At 40.5% G+C, this 21,574-nt stretch overlaps 1 protein-coding gene across 5 annotated transcripts in view; it reads right to left on the reverse strand.

Annotated features, from left to right (window-relative positions):
• PHTF1 (putative homeodomain transcription factor 1) overlaps positions 1-21,574 on the reverse strand; it is a 499,499-nt gene that overhangs the window by 220,174 nt on the left and 257,751 nt on the right. For all 5 annotated transcript variants that reach the window (XM_069238694.1, XM_069238696.1, XM_069238695.1 and 2 more), the window contains one exon: positions 2,335-2,556. In XM_069238694.1, the coding sequence (XP_069094795.1) occupies positions 2,335-2,556 (222 nt within the window). The remainder of the gene's footprint in view (positions 1-2,334; positions 2,557-21,574) is intronic.

Genomic DNA, 21,574 nt, shown 5'->3' on the forward strand with positions numbered 1-21,574 from the left:
TCAAGTGTCCCAGTCAATCTGTTTTTCCGTGACTACTGCTATATTCTTGACCTTAGTTATGAGGGTCAAAAAACACATCCTTCAAAATATCCAGCGACTTTGAAAATCTTTAAAAATGTCCTTGAAGGGTGGTGGTATGGTACATTATTCCGTACAACAATAATCGGACAACTAGTTGTGTTTTACAGAAATGTTAATTGGTGCAGTGCCATCGGAAATTATGTTAAAGTGTTTAGAAAGGCAATCTTTGCTTGTTCAAATGTGCAGCTGATATGAGCCAAACAATGTTTTGCTTGTACCTTGGTTACCTTTCTCTTAGCCCTCAGAGACCTTGATCTAGCCTTTAGATCTGCGGAGCAGGGAACCAAGACTTCTCTCACTGATTCGTCCATGAGCAAAGCTAATTAGTTTGAACCCTTATGGAAGCTACATCAGACCTGCCCGAAACTCAACAAGGTAAATTTAGAAACTCAGGATCCCCACTTTGCTCTGAGTAGTCAATGACAATGGCACCTGTAGGACTGACGCCGCTGTGTTTGCCATTTGACAATTCTTCATTTAACCCTCACCTAAACCACAATGAGTGTTTAATTTGGCATTGCCGTGCAAATGGTGAAATGTCTGTTGACAAAAAAAGACGCTGCAAAGTCCGTAGACTCTACTACCCAACATATTCTTCAACAGAGTGAGTGAGACGCAAAAGCCTTAATTCCTGGTTTTGGAAAATATCAGACTCGGTAATACAGAACTATTACTTTGTTGAAAGGATGTTAATAGGTTTATTTTTCTGCAATTGTTTCCAACGGAATGAATCAAGTCCAAGTAGAGGTGAATTAAAATGGGATGTATTGAAATATAAACTGCTGTCCAAATTAAAATATATGTTTTACTCATTTAGATCACATTGACTGGTGATAGTTTTTCCTATTCTGAAGAGCAATTCAGACAATGAAGTTATAATCGTCAATGAAAGAAAAAATGTGATTATGAGAGAATATACTCAGATTAATTGGTTAATTAATTATACTGTTCCTATGAATATAGCTAGTAGCTAAGGCTGCAAGGGCTGATGGGCGTAGCCAAACTCCTGTAATACCTGACGAATGGTGAAGCATTTGCTTGAAACATGATGTGTCAGAGGAGAAAATGCTTCTGTGAAATTGTGAGAAAGATTTAGATTAAAAAGAGAGAAACTGTTTATACTGGGAGTTCAGTTGGTAGAAATACACCCCTTCCAATCCCATTATATCCAGTGCTTTAAATGGGCCGGTACTCTCCGGTACTGAGTACCGGAACTTTTTTATTTTGAGAGGGAGAGTACCGGCATATCTCAAGAAAAACGTAATACTTTTAATTGGAGAGTACCGGCACTTCTCAGAAACAGGCAGGTACTCTGATAGAGAGTACCTGCACTTCTATTTTTCCATTTAAAGCACTGATTATATCTCTCACAGGGTCAGCAATTGGGAAGTTCATGAGTCGGATGCTAAACTGACCAGCACAGTAACTGCTGCAATCCTGTATTCAGTGACATCCCTCTTCCCTGCATCTAGCACACTCCACCAATGTTTTTCCTCACGGTACCTGTTATTTACAGGTTGTGTCTGGGTAGACAAACCTTCTCTCGTTTGGCTCCTAGAGCCTTGAATAAGCTTTGATTTAATGTAAGAAGTCAATCTAGTTTGTATCTCTTTATAAAACCTTATTTATTCACTTATTATCATCTCATCAGATACCCAGCTTATAGCGCTGGAAAACACTATGGGGAAGATGTTTGTCCAGTGCAAATTAGAAACATCACTATCGTTATCACCAGATAAAATTAAAAAAAATCTATTTTGCACAGAAATATTGGACAAATGTAAAAGTTGGTCTTTGTTAATGATTTATTAGTTCCCCATTTTTTAAATGTTTTAATAACACACAAATGCAAGACGAAAATAAATGAGATGCTGCCATTTCCAAGAGTGTTTGTGCTTTTCTTGTAGTTGGAATGTTTCTATGAATAAAATAAAGTTTTTCATGCCATTTTCAATTCAGGTTGAATACCAGACAACTAGTGTTATATATAGCTGATTAATAAAATAATACTATTCTTGATGGCCTAAGTAATATTGCCATGAGGCAATCCTACATTTGTAATGGTACCCTAATCAAAGGTGTCATTACATATCTCAACAGTACTCATTTTATTAAACTCAGATGCATGAAATGCTAAGTCAGAGGCAACATTGGTCATCCCATCATTTAAATAGGAACAGTATGGTCTGTAAGGGCTGGAGTTCAATAATTTAACTTTACACTTCATAACAGGTGGAATTATTAATTATTTACCTTCTGGGAAAACTTCTCCTTGCGATCCTTTTTACTTCTTTGGCCAACTTGAGGTTCATTGCTCTGATCGCTGTCACTTGTGTAGGATGAACGGCATTCGGGGACATGAAGTAGATCATCCCAGAGCATGTCCTCCGTCTCTGAGCCATGATGTGAACTCTCAGAGTCTCTATGAGAAAGGTCTACGCTCCGAGAGCTACCACTCACTGCAGATCGAGATCCCTTGAAAAATGAGGTAAACAGTTTGAACTGAAAATATGGTCACTACAAATATAAAGTGTTTATTACAAAGCACAACATGTAATGTGGCTGGGTAGTGTTGTAGATTACCAAATGTTACTCAATTCCATACCTTACACTTTATCCATCTCAGAAGTATGATAGGTACAGTACCCAAATCGCACCTATAAAAAAGAACTTTTAAGGACAGGTGCAGATTTATTAGAATTCACCAGCATTGGGCCTGATTCACAAATATAACTTTACACTGCTGTCTAAGTGTACTTTCTTTTGGTATTCACAAACTGTATGTTAATAGTAAGTTTACTCCAGAGACTCCAGGGTCAGGACGGAGAACTCTGCACATAAAAAGATAGACCTGTCTTACCTTTTTATGAGCGGATTTCTCCACCCCGACTGGTGAGTCTCTGCAGTCATAAATGTACTTTTAACTCATAGTTTGTGGATACCACAACCACAAAAACTTACACCAAAATGCAAGTTTACATTTGTGAATCAGGCCCATCGACAAGAGTACCTTAAATGTTTAGTCCTGGCCTCTAGATATAGCTTCGTAAAAAAAAAAAAATTGTTGTCCAGAGATTTTCTTTTTTGATTTGTGTTTTTGTATCATTAGAGAAGTAATATAGCATTGCTAATCCGGGCTGATTTTTTCAGGATGACATTTTTTAAAATGGCAGACGTGTTGCAGCGATGATTTTGGTGTAAAAACACACGTTTTGGTGGTTAAGTAGTCTTCTAGAGACAGAAAATAACTCCTCAGAGCAACCCTTCTGCAAATTCCAAAACTGACAGCACTATAATGATGTGTTTTAGCCATCATCTTGCTCATTTATTTTAATATTGTTTTTGTTTCAGGTTTTCTGTAGATTCAAATTTGTAATAATGAGCAAGCAGAGGATCTTTTCCTTCTGTCAGAGTGTTGCTAACTACAAAATCAGAGGACTCCTTCAACAAAGAAAAATGTGTCATATGTCAAACTAATCCAAAAGAAAAGCTAACATCAACTGCAGATGGACAGAAGAGAGTTCGAGATGCTGCAGAAATACAAAAGATTGAACCTGATGAGTGTAGAGGATCAAATATTTTATCATTGTAAAAACAAGTGCTACAAGTCATATGCAATGGGAAAAAAGCCTGGAAAAAAATTGTCAAAAACTAGCAGAAACCAGTGAATCACAAATCGTAGTCTTCTGAAAAAGCGACAACAACCAAATCCAATGCCTATCCACTTAGAAGATCGATGGCTACCCCTCGTCCACCTCCAACAACTGATCAGAAAGCAGAGGATCTTCAATGTGTTATGTGTGGTATAGCCAGAACAAGAGCCAAAGGAATTGATGAATGAACAAAGTACAGAGTATGTGAGTCTCAAAGGGCAAACATGTTTTTATCTGCAGCTAGTTCCTTCCAATATTAAGTTTTCAGCCGAGTAGCTGATCTAAACAGCAAGGTGGATGTCTTTGCAGACTTGAATGCCCTGCTAAACTGCATACATTTATTTAAAAATATGAATGTACTATGAGCTCCCAGCAGCAACATAACCACCAGCCTTCAGTTAAGTTTGCACTCTTTGAAAAAGCAAATTAAGTTTTAAAGCCACTCTTGAGTTGTGGCTCCGGGTTCACACTCAGTGAGATCAGAGAAATAATGGTCAACATTGATAAAACTGTATTGATCCATAATAATAAAATTAAGATTTTTCTTTTGAATATGTACAATGACGGAATTTGTTTTTGTCAGTCTAACAAAAAGAATGAGCACTTATGGTTTTCTCAGCTGATTTGACTCCTTAAGTTCTTGCTGCCAAAATAAGATCACAGGATGCAGTAAAATCAGCAGTAACCATTTTAAGAAACATCCTGAAAGATTTAGATTTTGGCCTTAATGACAAATTCTGTGAAGCCCCAGAGCTCCGCAAACATGAGGGTCAACAAGAATGCCTGATGCTGTCTTAACACTGTTTACATCACTGTTTAATATCAGCAAAACAAAAATGTTACAAAATAAAATTCGTGAGTTTGGAACAGAAGCCAACAACATTGATGATGGCTTTGAAGATATAAGCAAAGAAGTGGAATACAATCCCATGAACCAACAGGCTTATGCTGTTCAAATGTACAGTTCTTTTCCAAACCATGTTTTATGAATTAAAACATGGCAAAAAGAAAACTCTGCTACACATAATGACTGCCCACGCAATCTATCACGAGAGCAAAAGCAGAGAGTTAATCACTTCAATGAATAGGACTGGTGTATCAACAAGTTATAATGACATAGCACAGAGCAGGAACTTGACAGCAGCTCATGCTGTAAAATCTTGTGAATCTGACAGTACACACCACTTCCAAGTGACTTAACCAGGAAAGGATTTACAAGTGTTGCGCTTGATAATTTTGACTTTGAAGACAGCTTTTCTTTGTCTGGAACATCCAGCACACATGATACTGCCATGGGCCTTTTTCAAGAGTGTACCAATGAAGTAGCCGCTGGAAAACAAGCTCTGTCAGCTGTTGGCATAAACAAAAGAAGCTGCAAATAAAAAAAAACTGCCTTGTCAATGTGTGCAAAATCACCACAAGCCATCAACACGCCCCAGTCTACCAGAAAGTTTCGAAGTGACTGAGGACATGGATCTTCTTCTGCCTGATGCTGCGGTCCGCAAAGCTGATTTAACTGAATCTATCATATCGCTTATTCGGTGCTGACTGAAGGGTGAAGAAAGGCCATTTCCTCAGTGGGCTGGAATTTATGCTCTGATCTTCCATAACACCATCCCAGTGAAGAAGGTTGGGTTTTACCAGTAATACAGTCACAAACTACGCAACAGTATACACCACTCTAAAGAATTTCCAAAATGTTTGCTTAGCTTGAAGACCAGCCTATCCTGCCAATTGTCTCTGATGAAGGTGTTTGCACGTGACATTTTTATGAGCAATAGAGTAGAATTTGGTGATCTTACCCAATGATGGGTGTTTTTCACGTGACAAAAGTGTGCAGGAAGTTATCTAAGTGGATGTGGCATAGTCCATGCACTTATTGAGTCTGAGATCTTTGAAAGCAAAACTGTCCAGTCAGTATTGCGCAGAAATTATGTTAATTCGTTACAAGGAACGCTCATCATATCTGAGGCTATAGAATCATTGCGTTGGAATGCTTTTTGGAACAAGAATGACAAATTAGGTTTTCCATATCTTATCTCAGAAGTGAACAAGGCACCGAGTGCATTTGATTCAAAAGACATAATGCAAAGCCAGGCAATGTTCAATACACTCAGTTCAAAATCAGAAAACCTGAAAACCAAGTTTGTAGAGTTTGTCAAAGAATCTGGGGCCAGATGTAGCGAAATGCTAATTTGCGACTTGCAAATTGCGAGTCCCTGCGACTCGCAATTTGCAACTCGCAAATTGGTATGCAGTACGGTGTCTCAGACACCGTCTGCGACTCGCTATGGGGTCGCAATGACCCACCTCATTAATATTCATGAGGTGGGTCGCTAATTGCGGCCCCATAGCGAGTCTGGGCACTCGCAAACATGGAGGCCTGCTGTCGTCAGCAGACCTCCATGTTCGTGACTGCTTTAAATAAAGCAGTTGTTTTTTTTTAAGTGTAGCCCGTTTTCCTTAAAGGAAAACGAGCTGCTCTTAAAAAAAAAAAACGAAACCCTTAGTTTCGTTTTTTTTTTCAGGGCAGATAGTGGTCCCTTGGACCACTACCTACACTGAAAAAATATTTGTGGGTCCATTCACAAAGTGGAAGGGGTCCCACGGGGACCCCTTCCAATTTGCGAGTGGGTTACCATCCACTTGAAGTGGATGGTAACTGCGACACCATTTGCGACCGCATATGCGGTCGCAAATGGTATTGCATACCACTCAGAATCGCAAATAGGAAGGGAACACACCTTCCTAATTGCGATTCTGAAATGCATATTGCGAGTCGGTACCGACTCGCAATATGCATTTCTGCATTGGGAAACACGAATAGCGAGTTGCAAACGGCAATTTTTGCCGTTTGCGACTCGCTATTTGTTTCCTGCATCTGGCCCCTGATGAAATATCAGAACTTTGCAAGTACTGGGGAAATGTTTTACACATGATAGTTGTAGTAAAAAACTTGCTACATGCTGATCGGGAAGGAGCCTAGGAGCTGCAAGTGAAGACTGTGGAGTCACTGATTACTGTATTTTGCAAATTTCATTGCATACCAGAGATATGGGTCCTGGTATTTGGAAAGAGTGTAGAAGATAGAGGTGGAAAACTCATACCTCTACAGAAAATTCATCCAAAGACATTTTGTGGTGAATGTCAGAGTGGCAAGGTTCAATGCTGTGGCTCCAGATATGAAGTGGAACAAACGATCTAGAGATCACAGAAAAGCTCCAAGGGAATTGTTGGTCACACAAGAAAGTGAATATGTTGCTCAGTAGTAGCAAGTTTACTATGAAGCCCTTTCTATTTGCCATGCTTTCAGAGAGATGACAAATTAAAAATTAAACTGTTTCTCACCTTGAACATGTGGGAAAGAGAGGGGAATGTATTAATAAACATGTTGACAGTCTTCTTCATTTTATGTAGCATCAAGGAACCCCCTTTGAAATGACTGAGCCTGTGAGACTACACAACTTTGTGACCTAAAAATATGCGGATAACGATAAAAAGACACATCTATTAGATGTCCAGGAACATGGATCAAAACTATATGCAGAACTGAAGCAGGTGAGATTTGTATTGAAAGAGAAAATGCTGTTTGACATATTCACTAAAGCAAAAACTTCCACGCCTTAATTGTCATAGTATGAGTTTCGTCCAACCAGCCACTACAAAACAGGTTAAAAAACAACAACTACTGCAAGCACTTAGAGAGGTGGATGTAGGAAAAGAAAGGGATGAATTTGTTAAGGACATTTTGTTGCAGGATCTTCTTCAAACAAACACATTATTTGATGGAGATGCTGCAACCAAACCAGTGAAGCATAAACTTGTACAAGAGCTCACTTGAAGAATTTTAATTTGAAAAGGTGTCCTCATTGAAAACCGCTGTTCTTGTGGACTATATGTCACATTTGTGAATGGTCAAGATTTAATGGATGCAAAACCTAAGAGAGGTCGTTCAGACTGTTCAAAGTCAGTGTGCACCTTGCAAGAACTGCACATTGTCTTTGACAGTTATCTTGAACTATCTGTCAAAGAATGTGAGAGAATCAGACGAATGTCTACAAGTGGAACAATTGACCTTGCCTGCATCAAACGTTTGACACATATGCCTGTGCAACTTGATAAATTCTGGTCATCATCATCGAAACAAGATGAACTTGGAGATGTTAATTCACCAAAATACTGCTGAAGCTTCAGTGAACACTGAATTTCCAATTATTGCAAGTGGAATGATTGTCAATGAGGAGTTGGTGCCTGCAGAGATATATTCAAAAGGTGGGGGCCATATTGTTCAAGAACCTAACAGCCATTTGGCCGAAGCTGACCTTCATGTTGTGCCACATGTTGAGTGGGGTGTTCGAAATGGTTCCAATTGAGTCACTGTACTGTCAAATGACACAGATATTATTGTGCTACTTAGATTTGATGCAATGTTCACAAGTAAAGGATTGTCAGAGTTATGGATACGTTGTGGAACAGGTGAGAAAAGACACTTGATTTCACTTCATATTGTATACAAGAAACTTGACCCAGAGATGCCCAGTGTTCTTATCAAGGCTCATATTCTTATGGGTGAAACAGTATGAGCAAAACTGAAAGAAAGCTTAGAGCTTTAACTGCTTAACCTGTGAAGTTTCTAAAAGGATTTGCTGAGACAGAAGAAGAATGTGACTTTAAAGAGAAGAAAAATACCTTGTGTGTGTGTGTGGAAAATTAGTTCTGACTGTCACACATTTGACAATCTTCGGGAGTTCAAGAGATCAGTCCCACTTTCACCGAGATCATATTCTGTATGTGGACATTTCTGAGGCCTCTACCCACAGAACTTACATGTGCATGTACTTGCAAAGAGAAAGAACCATAGAGGGTCCCTGATTAAATAAAGTAGCTCATCCAGGGAAATAATCATAGAAGTGACAAGAAAATACAGAGCTACTATTGAATACCACTATATAGATAAAAAAACATCAATATATACAAATACTGAAAACATTATATATAATGTATGTCAAACTCTCATTATCTTATGTGCCCCATATGCGGACAAGCAATACAGTACTGATAATTTTATCTTTTCAAACAAACTCATATATCATAAAATCAATCTCTTATTCCATCAATATTTTATATATATATATATATATATATACAAAAAAACAGAAGATGAAACACAATACTTGTCCAAAAATAATTAAATACTAAATATAAAGTATAAAATAAGCATCAATAAGCCCACCCACAACAGAAAAACAAGCCCAACAACAATAAATTAAATCATACAGTGACATAAAGACTAAATCCACAATGAATAAAGACCTAAACAAATAAAAAATCTAAATGCAAAGAACATTTCACATCAAGTGCAAACTGCCACAAAATAGAAGAATATAGCAATAAATTAATTTATTCATATATGATAAAACATAGAATATGAGAACACTGTATTCACTCAGACTGTATTCATTCAGATCAATCCAACAAACCGTAGGAACCTAGAGCCTATGCGCGTTTCAGTATTCCTCTCATTTGGAGGCCACCTTCATCAGGGTGGTTCCAGACCTAAAATTTATATGTGGGAGAAATAACCACAGCAGGGACCGGCGTACAGAGCAATACGCCAATTCTTTAGGATGCCAACATATCAGTAGAGAATATCTAGTACAAAAACGCAAAAAAACGCAAAAAACGTCCTTGAAACGAGGGAATCCACACATCCAGAGATACTACCCATTTCATAATATACACCGCAGGCGTGAAACACTAATAATATATCAATATACGTGAGCATATATACACAAATCAAAACCCAAATATACTCATGCACCATGCAAGGGGATATTAGAAAACACTAAAGGAAAAAGGAAAGAAAAGACAAAATGAAAAGTAAAAAGTACAAACAAAATGAAAGGTACCTATGTGATACAAAAAACATAGATAGCCACTACTGGTGCCTAATGATACATGCCACAAATATGGAACACCCAGTAAGAGACCTCAATATTCTCCCACGGAGGGTGAACTATAGCGCCTAACTCCCAAGTATCCCATGATTACATCACTGTACTGCAATTACCTTCCAAGCCACCATATATAGATTTCTCAGATTAAATAAATCAGTTCTCATAGGTGGTATGTCCACACTCACAGCTTATTAGGATTACCACTACTTGTAGTGCTCAATCGTCTATAAGGCAAGCATGTAAGATAATTATTTCAACAGGGCGGGTGGCCACCTACTATCTATATAGTTTTCACTTAGATTTATGTTTAGCGTTACCTCCAAAATGTGATAGCTGTTATAAAAATGCAACTTCTTCACTTAGTAAGCTCCATTGTTTTATCATGCACTGTCAACATGATAACAAATGTGTCCACTGTAAAAATAATAGACAAAAGATGTAACTGTCTATATAATATCATAGGGTAAATATAAACGCCCACTTTATATTATAGCTCTCTTTGACTCACATACTAAGATGGTAACATAATTCTAAAATGGGAGACTACTCATCCCCTTCTATTAACTAATTTCTACCCTTTATGGGAAAACCTCACTCGCTTCACTCACCTGATACGATGCCTCGTGTTTCAAAATGCGATATTCTTAACGAGTTTCTCGGCCGGTATTCACCCGTTTTAAACCTCCAGTGGCCTGCTGGGAGGTCATCTGTAAATTACATACAACGGATCCCGGAAGTGAATTGATAGAAGTAGCAGACTAAAAATAGCCGCCATCTTAGAACAGGAAAATACCAGAGAAGCGGTCTGCAAAAAATTATCCATTTTATCCTCCAACTACCAACTGTAAATCTGTCCTCAGACGATATACAATTTACCCAAAGGTATATGTTTTTATATAGTGGCAAGCTTTAAGTAATTGCCTTCCTGACACAGAGTGGGCATATAGTGTGCTCCAATAGTAAGTGGATAACCCTAAATGGTAGCCATCTTGGAGCGAAATGTACCAATAGATTATACATTAATTGTATCCAAGATTAACTCAAAATGGTCATTGTTTGGTAACTAGATGACAGTTCTGTATAGTAATAGCTCACAGGACGAATGTATCGGTCATAAACCCGACATTATCCTCAACTTAAAAGGGGAAAACCATAGATAGTGAGTACTGTTCTTTGGCTGCTTGTATTTAGAATAATCAATGTCCCCCATTAAAAGGAGGGATATCATTCTAAGATAAACAAAGGCCATGAATAGAAAAATGAATAAGCAACCAGGATTCAATCACAATCTTGGCGGAGAGAAGAGTATCTTACTCTCATTATATTACAAACAAGATGAAATAGGACAGAACACTCCAAGTATACAAGAGGGACAAGAGACAAAATCCCCAATAGATAAAGAAATTGAAAAGACCAACACCATTCCCAATAACAGAATTCAAAGCATACATCTAAAATGACTAATGTCCCATCATTCGTTTCTAGCTAGTTCTAGCGTTAATTTCATTCAGCCAATCGCATTTTCCCATGGGATATATTCATTGAGGCCATTTTTATATGTATCTAGAGTGAAAATCCAGTATACCTCTCGTTTTTTCCTGATTTTATTGTCCTCAATCTCCCGGGTATTTCTGATTTTTTCTAAAATTGTCCAAGTAAGGTCCTCTGGTTTGTGTTCCATATCTCGCCAATGTTGCACCAAGGGAGCTCCCTCCCTATTTTTGCGTATGTTTGACATATGTTCCAATATTCTCACACTCAGTTCTCACCCCATTTCTCCTACATATCCCAATGGGCAGGAGAATTGATCAAACACACACAGTTCATTGTTCTACAGTTAGTCATATCTGTAAGTTTGAATTCTTTGTGTTTCCATTGTAATAAATCCCCTACAATCGCTCCTGAGCAGGCTTTGCATGTTCCGCATTTATGATTGCCTTTAGCGGGTTGTTCTCCCGTAATCGACTTTTGACAGAAATTTCTGTCTTTGGGTACATTCGATCTAACCAATCTACTCCGGATTTTTCGGTTTTTCCTGAATGCAAGGAGAGGTTGTTCAAAGGGTAATAGATCTTGATTACTATAGAGAATTTTCCACTTATTCAAAATTATTTTTCTAATTCTCTCATTCAAATTTGAGTGCTGTATAACACACACCATTTGTTGTTTAGAATCTTTATCTTGCTTTTCAAACATACTGTCCCTGTTAAAATATAGCTCTCTTGTAGGACTCTCTTATTAGTCGTTTAGGGTAGCCCCTTAACAGGCGCATCTATTGCAGAATTTCTGCATGTTGGTCACAGTCTCGCGGACTAGTACAGTTTCTATGGTTACATAAAAATTGACTGAAAGGTATTCCTTGTTTTTGGCTTCGTGGATGGAAACTATTGAAATGAAGTATAGTATTCTTAGCAGTGGGTTTAGTATATAAGGAAACCTCGAGTTGAAAATTATGATGTTCTATCCAGATGTCCAGGAACCCAATCAATGCTTTTATGTATAGTAAACCTGAGATTGGGGTCATATACATTGACCCATTCACTAAATTCATTCAACTGTTCCACCTGTCCTGACCAGATAAAAAAGATATCATCAATATATCTGGACCAGAACTGGACATTCTCATAGAAGGGAGCCGCTTCATTATATATGTGGGCTTCCGCAAATGCGTCCACATAGATGTTGGCTACACTCTGAGCACAGGCTGCCCTCATGCTGACTTCTTTCCTTTGTTGATAGATGTTCCCGTCAAATTCAAAGTAATTCTCTTGAAGAACAATATGGAGACACTGGAGAACAAACCTGAGATGATCAGACATCCCTTCCCTTTCAAATAATCGGGCCACAGCTTGCCAGGCTTCCATCTGTGGGATGTTAGTGTAAAGAGCTTCAATGTCCATAGTGACTAGAATCTGGGTAGTTGTATCTAAGGTAATGCCTTCCAGTTTAGAGATGTTGTGGCCAGTATCTCTAACTTATGCAGGAAGACATACCACACTGTTTAAAAAAATTCTCCACATATTTCGATAAAAGTTCAGTGATTGAACCTATTGTGGATACTATTGGGCGGAAGGGTGGATCAACCTCATTCTTATGTATCTTTGGTACCCCATAGAGAACAGGGGTCCTGGTAACTTGAGGATTCAAATATTGGTATTCTTGATCGCAGATGAGACCCTTGTGAAGTGCCTCGTCGCTAATCCTCTGTATTTCCTGCCTGATATGAAGTTGCCAATTACTCTTGCCTTTTTTATAGTGTTCAGAAATATCCAACATAAGGTACATATTTTGTTTGTAATGCTCTGTATCCAGTAGAATTATCCCGCCCCCTTTATCACAAGGTTTAACTGTGATCCGATTATCTTGTTGTAATTTATTAAGGGCCTGTTGTTCGCTCTTAGTAAGATTATATTGGGGTTTCGGTATGGATTTGAGCATAGTCATAACTTTCTCCAGGACTACATTCTCAAAGATTTTCACTTCCGGTCCCACCATATCAAGAGTAGGTATGAAAGTCGATATGGGTTTCAATCCTGATAAGTTCATCTCCGTGTTGTCAGCTCTTCCCTCAAAAATTATTTATCTGATACATTTAAAAAGGCAAGCAGATCTGTGGTCAATTCAAATTGATTTATGGGGACACTCGGAATAAAGGAAAGTCCTTTTTTAAGTAAAGGTTTAGTGTCACTGTCCATGTGAGTCGAACTAAGGTTGAATACCGGAATAGAATTCAGTCCCTCCCATACTGTTGTCTCCTGGTCTGGAGTACATGCTGGGGATTGTCTGTATTAGGATACCTCCCTCTCTGATAATTCCTGAACCTAGTTCTGTGCGCTCCTCTCCTGGATAAAAAATGATTGGAGCGGTTAGATCCTTCATTATGTCCCGTCCTATTGCCAGATTGTGGTTCTAAAAATTCTGGACCCATGTAATTTACTTTGCCACAGCAGTACGATTTTAGTATCAAAAGACCGATAATGACTAGTACACTAAGCATGAGCATTATCGCTCAATTCCAGCAGCGTTTTCACCTCGAAATCGCCATTTTCGTCCTGCACTCGTGGCTCCCATTTTTAAAAGTTGCCCTCACATAGGCTTATAATACAGTCAGATTTGATTCCAAGGACACGTACACCTTGATTGACTTTTCTCTGACCTGGGCAAGCTGGAACCATTGCCTCAGGCCAAACCTGTTTGGTCAGTCCCTCTCCCAGTGGCCGAATCAGATAGCATCAAGGCACACCATGCCATAAAACCCTTATTATCGCTCACACACCCTGCCTAATCTTGCTCACACCTGCACCTGCTCTTTTCTTCTTCTTACTTTACGAGGGGGAGGTGCCCGTTTTTATTGGGGGTCCACACTTATCTGATGTAAAATACTAGGCCTTGCCGGGTAATTTATTATGGGTTGGATGACATGAAATATGAGGTTTCATCATGACACTGTTTTTTCCTTTGTAGTGAAAACATGTGAATGACCAACCAAAATGTCAAGAATGTTTGCCTGAAGCTTAAAAAACTGTATATAAGGAAACCTGATTTTTCATTGACACACAGTCTCCTGAGAACATACAAACCGTGCTGTTGTACTTCTAGGACGCTTGTTACTTGGTTGCAGCCAATAAATTCGATCTTTGACTTCACCTAGAAGACTCTGAGTTTCTGTGGTCTGAATCAGGAAAGTACCCGAGGTCTTTGGGTGTACCCTGGCACCGCTGGGTTACCGGATCAGTACCGGTTCTGAAAAAACCAGTACCTCAGTTGGCGCCCAACGTGGGGCGATACCAGCAGTACCGGTCCAAGCCTGAGGTCCGTGAGGAGCTTCGTGTGAAAATTCTGGAGGAAGGCCGCCACTTCATCGACCCCTGCATGTCGACGTGGTCCGAAAGTCTTTGCTGCGAGGTTCCCCGCTTCCCGACGGCTACGAAGGACTGCTGCCCTGGCTGTCGCCCTGATTTGGACCCTTGATGTTTGGTAGAGCGAAACGATAAGACGAGTCTTCTGGTGACGTCATCGATATTTTCAGTTAAGTATCAGTGGAGCGTCTCCCAGTCCTTAGTTGGACACTTGGTTTGGTCCTTAGTTGGACGTTTGGTATCCCTTCGGGATCACTTTGATTTGGAGCTTGCAAGTACCAAAGCCGAAGGACTCGTGTATTCACGAGACTATCGTAAACGATAATCCTTTGAAGTTTGAAGCTAGACTAGTGAGCGAAGATGCCTGGTCTTAGCAGACTTGGAAATTTGTTTTGTCTTGGTTGTAAAAGGGACTCCCGGTTGGAGGACTCATGTCCGGTTCCTCCGATTGGAACTCCAACCTATGAATGATATGTGAAGCACGGAGTAGGCCCCATCACATATAATGAAGTATGGATCCGTTACACCAGAAAAGATGGTGTTTTAAAATGGCCCCAAAATGGTAGCTTTGACACAGAAATCTTAGATAACCTCGAAGTTAGACTTTTTAAGAAGAAAGCCCGGCCGGCAATGTTTGATTCTTTCCGCTTATGGCGTAAGGAAGCCAAGCAAAAAGAAATTAAATTAGATAAGAAAAATAAGAGAGAAAAAGGTATTTCGATTATGCAAGCTGCTATACAGTTTAAAGATAACGAAGTAGAACAGTTGAATGAGCAGTTGCATAGGCGACATAAAATGACAGTAGATAAATGCTATCCAGTTTTGCCGCCTCTTCAGCAAGATGCAGCAAAAGACTCTGAAAAAGATCCCCTAATGTCGCATTTGCTAAGTTCGCCACCACCCTATGCGCAGAATGCAACGGCACCTCCGCAACCTCTAGTTGCACAACCAGTGGTTGCATTGCCTCCTGCTCCTCCCCAGCACCCACCAGCTATTCTTCAGTTGGTTCCCATTCCTCCGGTGCAGCCTCCTCAAGGGCCACCGGCTTTGACATCTGCTCTGCCTTTACTTCCTACAACTTTGACTACTATGGCGACTACCACTCCTGGTATTGTTTCTGACACTGCTTCTGTCTCTGCCTTGTCTCATTCTGTTTTTCCTCCTGTTCATTTGTCAACCTCTCCCTCTATCCGTCAGAGAATGACAAACACTGTGACTAGTCTTTTACCCCCTCTCTTTGGGTCATTAGCTACGACCCCAGTTTCAGAGCGTAAACAATTGCGTAGCCAATTGCCTGATGGTATGGAGAAAGAGACACTGAATTATTTGGCGCATAAATGGGTTACTGAACCAGCGAGATATGAACTAGAGTCTGTTATGGATGTCTTCCATCAGTGGGAAGAACCGAAACAGAGATACGTTTTTGAAAAAATGTGTACTTTTCTTTCTGAGGATTTAGAGGAAAATGGTTTTGAGCCCAATCCGCCTAAGTTGTGTCGTGTACGGTTCGATTTTGTGACAGGTTTGATTGTGGGTTCAGATGTCGAGAAAGCAGTTGCGATGTTATTGTCGTTTAGGACTGAAGGTGTTTCCAGGTTATTGTTTAAATATGATTCTTCTGCTAAAAAGAAAGGGAAACAGTACCCCATGAGAGAAGTTCCCCCACAGTGGAGGGAAGGGGACCCAAATGCTAATCCACCTGTCCTGCCTCATTTCCAGCGTGTATGGGTACACGTTCCATGGAAGCGAGCTGAAGTTTTAGCCCTTAAGCAGACATTGCCTGATCCCCGTAAGAATCCTACAGGGTATTACAAGGAATTGTCACAGACTGCGGGGTCTTGCATTATGAATTTAGCTGACATAGACATGTTGTTTGGGAATGTTGTTCCACAGCCTTTATGGGGAAAGATTCGCCATACAGACCATGCTCAAGAGTTAGGTGACACATGGGCTAATATTGCTGCTGCAGATGCCCGACAAATTGGTGGTGCTAAACCTGAGCCTTTAGTGACAGAGCTTCCTGGTAGGATTATTGATTACATGAAAACTATAATGCCTGCGATGCGTGTAAACTGGGATAAATTGTCTGCATGTAAGCAAAAGAAAGAAGAAACTGTATCAGATTTCTTCACCAGGTTTGAAGAAACGTTTGTGGACCACAGTGGTCAAGATATGAGCACGGAAGGTGGTCAACGTTTGTTCGTCGATAAATTTGTGCATAATCTGCTTCCTGAGTTGTGTAAAAAGTTAAAAGACTCAGAAAGTTCTTGAGCAGTTTCCTCTTCAGCACAGATATTGGCTACTGCACAGTACTACGAAAATAGAGATAAAGATGAGAGAGATAGAGTAGAAAAGAAAACAAAAGAATTGAAAACGAAGGTTCTGTTACAACAAGCGTACCCGCCACGTGGTGGTCAGAATAGTGGTGCACAGAACAACTATCAGAATAACTATCAGCCCTAACCGTTTCAGAGAAACTCGCAAAGAGCCGAGTATGCTCAACCACGTATCCCAGTAGGTCCCAATCAGTGTTCATATTGCAAGGAAGAGGGTCATTTCAAGTATAGTTGCCCTGCTTTGCTACAGCGCGCAAATGGTACTTCCGGTTTAAGAGGTCGAGGTGTTCCACAAGCACCTAGAGGAAGAGGACGTGGATATGTTCCCCAGAGCGCGCGCCCATTCCTCCCTCAAAACTCAATGAACAGATTTGATCAACAGGTTAATGCATCTGGTAGGACGGCTCAGTACTATACTGATGATTACTATACAGAGGATGAGCATTTGGACAGTAATGATTGCTAGCACAGCCATAGACAAAGAGAGGGAGTTGTTTCAGTTCCAGTAGATCAGAGTGGGCCTTATGTTAAGGTGATTGCATCAGGTGTGTCAGAACCTTTTCTGTTGGATACTGGTGCTACCAAGAGTTCTATTATGCACTCAAAACTCCCTGGCGCACCTTTGTCTGGCGAAACAAATGTATCAGTAGGGTTTTCCGGCGCCCCAGTTAGAAATCCGATTTCTAACCCTATATCTCTTTCTGTTGGACCTTGTAAATTTGAAACACCCCTTATTTTGACGACAGGTTGTGGCGAGAACTTGTTAGGATTAGATCTGTTAAAGAGATTGTATGCAACATTGTATTGCTCTCCTTCTGGAGTGCAACTCACATTGGGTAAGAAAGTGGTTTCACCAATGTATTTGTCAAAGGACAGATTTCCACCAGAATTTTCGTCTCTTCCTAATACTCTTTGGGCTACTGGACCTAATGATGTAGGTCTTTTGGAAATTCAGCCATATGTGATAACATTAAAAGCCAATGTTAAAATGCCACGTATTCCCCAATACAAGATCTCTAGTGAAGGGGAAAAAGCGTTGTTGGCAATTATTCGTGATCTGATTGAGAAGGATGTAATTGAAGAGACAAGAGGCAACGTTTGCAATAGTCCTGTTTTGCCTGTCTTGAAGCATACTGACCCTACTCAGCCACCTGTTTATAGGTTTGTAATTGATCTTAGAGAGGTGAACAAAATAGTTGTGCCACAGTTTCCAGTCGTCCCCGATATCACTGCATTGTTGACAATGATTCCAGCTTCAGCCACTTGGTTTTCAGTAATAGACCTGAAAAATGCTTTCTTCAGCATCCCTATTGCAGAAGAGAGCAGGGACATTTTTAGCTTCAATTTGGGAGGACGAAGCTTCAGATTTAAGAGAGCTCCTCAAGGCTATTGTGAAAGTCCATCTATCTATAGTCAGGCTTTGAAAGCACAACTTGACACTCTTATGTTACCTGATGGCGCCACTCTCATTCAATATGTCGATGATTTGCTAGTTGCCGCAGATACTAAGGAGATCTGCAAAGAAGCAACATTGTCATTATTGCGTCATTTGTCTGATTTACACCACAAAGTGTCCCTTTCAAAGTTACAGTATTGTCAAAAAGAAGTGACCTATTTAGGTCATCTCTTTTCGAAGGAGGGAAGGCAACTGACCCCAGAGAGAATCAGGGCTGTTGCAGCAATGAGTGTTCCAAGAACACAAAGAGAAGTGCGTGCTTTCTTGGGTATTACATCATATTGCAGACAATGGATACCTAATTTTTCGTTAATAGCCAAACCCTTGGTGGCATTAACTTGTAAAGATACACCAAATCCCGTCCCATGGTCTGAAGATTGTCAGAAAAGTTTTGTCGAATTACGTGATGCATTATGTTCAGCTCCTGTGTTGGGTACCCCCAACTACAGCAAGCCTTTTACATTGTATGTCCATGAGAAAGAAGGTTGTGCGTTAGCAGTTTTGACACAACAGTTTGGAGACAGGGAGCGTCCATGCGCCTATTTCTCTTCAACCTTAGACCCAGTAGCTAAGGCACTACCGAGCTGCTTAAGAGCGGCAGCGGCAGCTGCTGTTTCTATCCGACAGTCTGCTGGTTTAGTGATGAATAACACATTACTCGTAATGGTTCCACATGCAGTGGACACGTTGTTAAACAGAACCAAGACACAGCATTTAACTAGTGCTCGATTGTCAGGTTACGAGTTGACATTGTTAGCAAGCCATGTACATATAAAAAGATGCACTACACTTAACCCAGCTACGTTATTGCCAATTGTGACGGAGTTAGATACTTCTGAACAACATGATTGTCTCCATAGAACAGAAGAAGAAACGAAAGGGAGAATAGACCTTTTGGACACTCCCATTGCGAAGAGTGATGGTACTTTGTGGGTGGATGGTTCATGCTTTAAGCTCCCGAATGGTGACACGACTGCGGCGTATGCTGTGACAACTTTGTGTACGATTGTTGAAGCTGCACGTATCCCACATAATTCAGCCCAAGCAGCTGAGTTAATAGCCCTAACAAGAGCATGTACAGTATCAAAAGGAATGAAAGTGACGATCTATACCGATAGCCAATATGCGTTTGGTGTGGCCCATAGTTTTGGGCGTTTGTGGAAGGAACGTGGGTTCCTGACCTCGCATGGAACTAAAATACAGCATGGTCAGTTGGTAAATGAGCTCCTTGATTCACTTACTTTACCGTTGCAAGTTGCGATTGTGAAGTGTAGCGCACATAAAAAGGTGACTGATGATGTTGGTCGTGGGAATGCATTTGCTGACGAGGTCGCAAAAGAAACGGCAAGGAATGTGATGAGCCGAATGTATGTCGCGGGCCCTGCAAGATGGATTGGTGATGTTGGAATGTGTGAAGACACGATAGAAAGCGTGAAATCGATTTAAGCTGAAGCCACAGAGAGAGAATTGAGTGTGTGGAGAGAAAGTACGGGTAAATTGGATGCGAATGGTTGTTGGGTCGAGTTGTCAGAACATCAAAGATGGTTGCTACCCGATGCGTATGTGCTTGCAGTAGTTACAATGGCTCATGGAATGGCTCACATCAGTGTGAAAGGGATTTGTAAGTTGTTGGCCCCAGTATGGCAAAATGCAGGAATTCCCAAGTGCGCAGAAAATGTGGTTAAAAATTGCATGGTTTGCCTGAAACACAACCCTGGTAGAGGAACCCCAACTCCAGCTGGTCATTTTGCACCTCCTACGTATCCGTTTGAGGTTTTGCAGCTAGATTTCATCCACATGGAGAGGTGCAACAACTTAAAATACGTACTCGTTGTTGTTTGTGCCTTTTCAAGATGGGTGGAAGCCTATCCCCTAAAAGACAATACTGCGCTATCCACAGCCAAAGCCCTTGTGAAAGAGTTCTTCCCTAGATTCGGAATGCCGAGAATGATCTGGAGTGACAATGGAAGTGAATTTGTGGGTCAAGTGATGAAGAAAGTATGCGAAGGGCTAGGCATAAACCAAATGTTTCACGCTGCAAATCACCCCCAATCAGCTGGATTAGTGGAGTGCTATAATGGCACTCTAAAGCTAAAATTGGCCAAGATACAAGCGAGCTCTGGTCTCAAATGGCCTGACGCTCTACCCTTAGCACTCCTATCAACCAGAATGACTGTGCATTCACGAGTGAAACTTAGTCCTTATGAAATAGTCTTCGGCCGCCCGGCCAATATATGGGGAGTGCCTAGGCCCAAGAAGTTTAGCGAGATAGAGCATCCTGTTTTGCTTGACTATCTGTATGAATTGACGGCTAAATTGCGTGTCTTACATCAACAGGTCCACGACACCCTGCCTCCGGTCTCTGAATCTCCAGGTCATCCCATTGAGCCTGGATCCTGGGTTTTAATAAAGAACTTTCAGCGAACCAAAAACGAGCAGCCCAGGTGGACCGGACCGCACCTCGTTCTTCTCTCCACAAGATCAGCTGTTCGAGTAGAAGGGAAGAAACACTGGATCCATGGGACCCATTGCAAAAGGGTACCCCTACCTCTGCCATATGACCGGTGGGTCCAGGAAGGTGTCACCGACTCAGAGACTGAAACCGTGCCACGTTTTCTGCCTTTCAGCGATGCACGAATAAAAGGAACACTCACTGAGAAAGAAAGTGATGACATTTTACAATCAGCAGTATCACCGTCAGTTCGATTGGACACTACAGAACCTGAACTCCTTTTTCAGGACCACACGATACCTGGGACTAACCGTTATAATCTCCGACCAAGAATAAAGGACAAATAAAACAGTTTACTTTTCTTCCCTTTAGCAAAGTTCTCCAATATGGAAAATTATTTTTGAATGACTTTTTGCTTTTTTTTGTGTTTTTTGAACCTCCATCCGGGTTCAGCTGTAGGATCGTGGCTGAAAAGACTTAGGGGGGTAGCCTATGGACACAAGGTCTACAGGTCTGGTTTGTTCTAGGGCGGCCTGGAACATTCAGAACACTCCTAAGTGAAGTAAACCAACCGCCACGAACGGCAACGGTTAGAGGATGGAATCTTTCCAAAATGGAGAACATGTTGAAAGACTGAGTTTCAAGAAGAGAATATGTGAAACGATAACCAGGAAACGGTTTTTGCTGCTGTGCATTTTTATGTTATTTAGTATACTTATGTTTTTTATAGGATATATTTTATTCTTTTTTAACGTGATATTGGCACCCACTACCTCGTCT

This window comes from Pleurodeles waltl, chromosome 6, assembly GCF_031143425.1.
Source record: "Pleurodeles waltl isolate 20211129_DDA chromosome 6, aPleWal1.hap1.20221129, whole genome shotgun sequence".
In the NCBI taxonomy this organism is placed as follows: Eukaryota; Metazoa; Chordata; class Amphibia; order Caudata; family Salamandridae; genus Pleurodeles; species Pleurodeles waltl.